Below are 3,444 nucleotides of genomic sequence, written 5' to 3' on the forward strand. Positions count from 1 at the left end.
GTTCAAGGGTGGACTTTTGCTGCCCTCTGCTGGCGAATGGAAATTGCATGGCTTGATCTGGGATCAGCTGCCAATAGTTTAGTTAAATAAAGATTTTATAAAAGCCTATATAAGTTTATTTGAGGAAGCAAGGATGTAATATGTTTTCTGTTTTATAATAATGTTAATAAAACACAGAGCAGTGCAATTTTAGTTAACACAACAGAGTGTCGTCTGCAGGACCTCTTCATGGATCCAAACATTCAGTTTTGAGGACTGTTGTCACAATTGTCTTCCACATCTGTCCATACTTTATTTGGTAATTTATTTATACAAGTGCACAGCTATTTGGATGTGCCACTCTATCCTCCAAAGCTGAGTTCTGGGATTTGAACAAGTTTTGCATCGGATTTCCATTCAAGCCATTCAGATAAAAACAACTTGTTATTTGTGGGGAAATCCAATTACATGGGCCAGCCAGATTGAGACAAGTTCTACCTGTCTGATAAACGGACTCACATTTGACTTCACCAAACATTTTCAGGTTGCTCTTTCCTTTCAAAAAGAAGTTGGTCCTGAAGTCTGTTTGCTTAGACGTTATGTATCTGCATTTATTTACACTTGATCAAAATAACATAAAAAATATTCATACCCTTCTCAGTATTCCATGGACAAATCTTTCTTAGCACTGCAGCACTTCAAACCCTGCTTTGACCCACTGTCCAGCTTTTTGCACGTTTCCACTGTTAAATCTGCCAGGGCTTTGAACCATGTCGGGCTTAAACTGCGAGTTTTGTCATCTTTGTAAGACAACATTAAGCTTTTTATTCAATTTTGGAAGCTTTGCTAGGTTTTATAAAACCTCATACTGCAGTTCAGGTTTTCCTATGGTACTACCACAGACAGTAGAATAACAAGAAAACCGAGACCTGATGGAAGAGAAATTTTAAATACCGTTTATTAATGTTGGAGATTGTATTTTGATTGTATTTTGTTTCTGTAATAACAAAAATACATTTCAATTTCAATAAAAAATGTCCTCTGCATAATACACACAGAGATAATTCAGTACGTTTGTTTGATGTCAATAGTTTAGGCGTATCTTTGCAAAAATGTGCAGAAAACAGAATACAGAGAGTCTTTTGCATTTTGTGACAATGTGCTAAATCTATGCATGTCTTAATTAGATCTGGTTAAAAAAGACTAATATTGAATTTAACATGAACAAATAAATCACATGGCCTCATGTGATGTTTGTCAAAATGTCCAAATTCTGCAGGATTATTTTTGCAAAACCATAGAGACGAGAGCTGCGGTCGATGCTCCAGTTCTGTCTGCTCCTTTTGAATACATGACAACTTTTCCATGATTAATGACTCTTTGGGGCTCATGATGTGTGTTAGTATGTGCGCGCGTGCGGGCATTCTGCATGCGTTTCATCATCTGACTCTGTGGGGGACGGATGTATTGACTGGCTTATTATCTGAAGGCGGGAGAGGGAACATAACCTGATGAGTTGTGTTTAATGTTCAGTCATTGTTGAATTAATGAAAAAAGGAGGGCCATCCTTTGGATTTGTCTGCAACAAAGTCGGATTCACGAGAAAAGCGGAAGCTCTCGCTCCATGGCTTGGGTCAGAAATGAGAGCTGTTGTGGCCCGGCTCCTGAGTCCTGGCTGCGGTCCTGGTGCCCATGAAAAAGGGTCTTTACAGACAGCCTGCTCTTAGAATGCTGAGGGTGGTGGGGGTGGAGGTGGGGCTTGAACATACATAAGAGGCGAAGACAGTCCGCTAGTCCAATTTGGCACGACATCACCGGGCAATTTGCTATTGCTGAACCCATTCAAGGCAGCCGATTGGATCTTTTCAGTAGTTTAGAACCATTTTTTTCCCCTCTTTCGGGGGTTGTAGGGAAATAATCCACTTGGCTTGGTCATTTCTGGACGAGAAACGGCACACCAGTGATGAGTGCGAGCAGGTTACTCAGAACTGAGGCTCTGTCTTGGCTGTCGGCTGTAGGAAACGTCTCCGGGGGCGAGTCCCGCGGCTTGGTTCTGCAGCCTTTCTGGGACTACCTCCACCAGAACCACCATGACCTGCTGAGGAGCCCCCTCTTCCCTGTGGTCCTCTCAGTCAGCATCTACTTCCTCCTGGTTGGCGTTTACACCGTGCTGGACCTGCTGGCTCCCACCTGGCCCTCCATCAACCGCTACCGGCTGCACCCGGACAAACCCGTCACCTGGCCTAACATCTGGACCACCCTGGGCGTCACCGTCTACAATCACCTGTTCTTCATCTTCCCTGCAGCAGTTGCGCAGTGGCTGTGGAGGCCACCGACTCCCTTGCCCCCGGAGGCTCCTTCCCTCTGGAGCTTCTCTCTTGGCATCCTGGGCTGCATGGTCGTCTTTGACTTCCAGTATTACCTGTGGCATCTGCTGCACCACAGGGTCCCCTGGCTGTACCGCACCTTCCACGCCATCCACCACCAGTACAACCAACCCTTCAGCCTGGTCACCCAGTACCTGTCCGGCTGGGAGCTGTTCAGCGTGGGGTTCTGGGCGACCGTCGACCCCATCTTGCTGAACTGCCACTGCCTCACGACTTGGGGCTTCATGGTGTTCAATGTTTACGTGTCCACCGAGGACCACTGTGGCTATGACTTCCCCTGGGCCATGCATAACCTGGTACCGTTTGGTCTCTGGGGCGGGGCGCCCAAGCACGACGCTCATCACCAGCGACCCGGGACCAACTTCGCCCCATTCTTCTCCCACTGGGACTGGCTGGGGGGGACCAACACCGTGCCAACTCCCTGCGGCTACTCTGGCTCAGAAGAGCCAGACGAGATGAGGGAGAAAAGGGACTAAAGAGCCTGAACACATCTCTCATTGACTCTGACTCTCATTTACTCAAAATGCCTCTTTTGTACCTGCTCACATTCCAACACTCTTGTTTTTTTTGTTCTTTCTACACTCCTTGCAACTTTCTCCAATGTTTTTTGTCCTTCCCTCATCTTCAAATCTATTTCACTAACTTTCTCTCCTACTTTTTTCGACTGGCTTTTAACTAGTTTTATGCTATGATGTTGCATTTATGCTGTTTTATCGATATCTGTTTTCTATTTTGTGTTGTTTTATGGTTGTTGTTTTTTATTGTGTAGCACTTTGTGGTTTTATCCTATGAAAGGTACTATATAAATAAAGTTTACTTTACTTACTTTACTTACTCTTCCTCTGCTGGAAATCTTTCTGTTGCATATGAAATGTTTCCTAAAAAAAAAATCAAAGAGGTTATTTCTTTTGTCTGCCGATGCAAAGCGATGGCATGGAGCATCCCTGTGTGTCTTATTAATAAGATTTCTCACTGATGCCAATGTCGCGATGTATTGCCGTTCGTCTTTATGTCATTCTCAGATCGGTTTCCATGCATGTGTAACACAACTCAAGTAAAGTTAACAAATGAAAGCAAA

The 3,444-nt window shown here is 44.5% G+C and overlaps 1 protein-coding gene across 1 annotated transcript; it reads left to right on the plus strand.

Moving 5' to 3' along the window:
* Nucleotides 1-1,765: 1,765 nt before the first annotated feature.
* ch25hl2 (cholesterol 25-hydroxylase like 2) lies at nt 1,766-3,107 on the plus strand. The gene has a single exon (XM_012869603.3). The coding sequence runs from the start codon at nt 1,943-1,945 to the stop codon at nt 2,840-2,842; it is 900 nt and encodes a 299-aa protein (XP_012725057.2). The 5' UTR covers nt 1,766-1,942; the 3' UTR covers nt 2,843-3,107.
* The last annotated feature ends 337 nt before the right edge of the window (nt 3,108-3,444 follow it).

The sequence above is a fragment of the Fundulus heteroclitus genome, chromosome 8 (genome assembly GCF_011125445.2).
Source record: "Fundulus heteroclitus isolate FHET01 chromosome 8, MU-UCD_Fhet_4.1, whole genome shotgun sequence".
Taxonomy (NCBI): Eukaryota; Metazoa; Chordata; class Actinopteri; order Cyprinodontiformes; family Fundulidae; genus Fundulus; species Fundulus heteroclitus.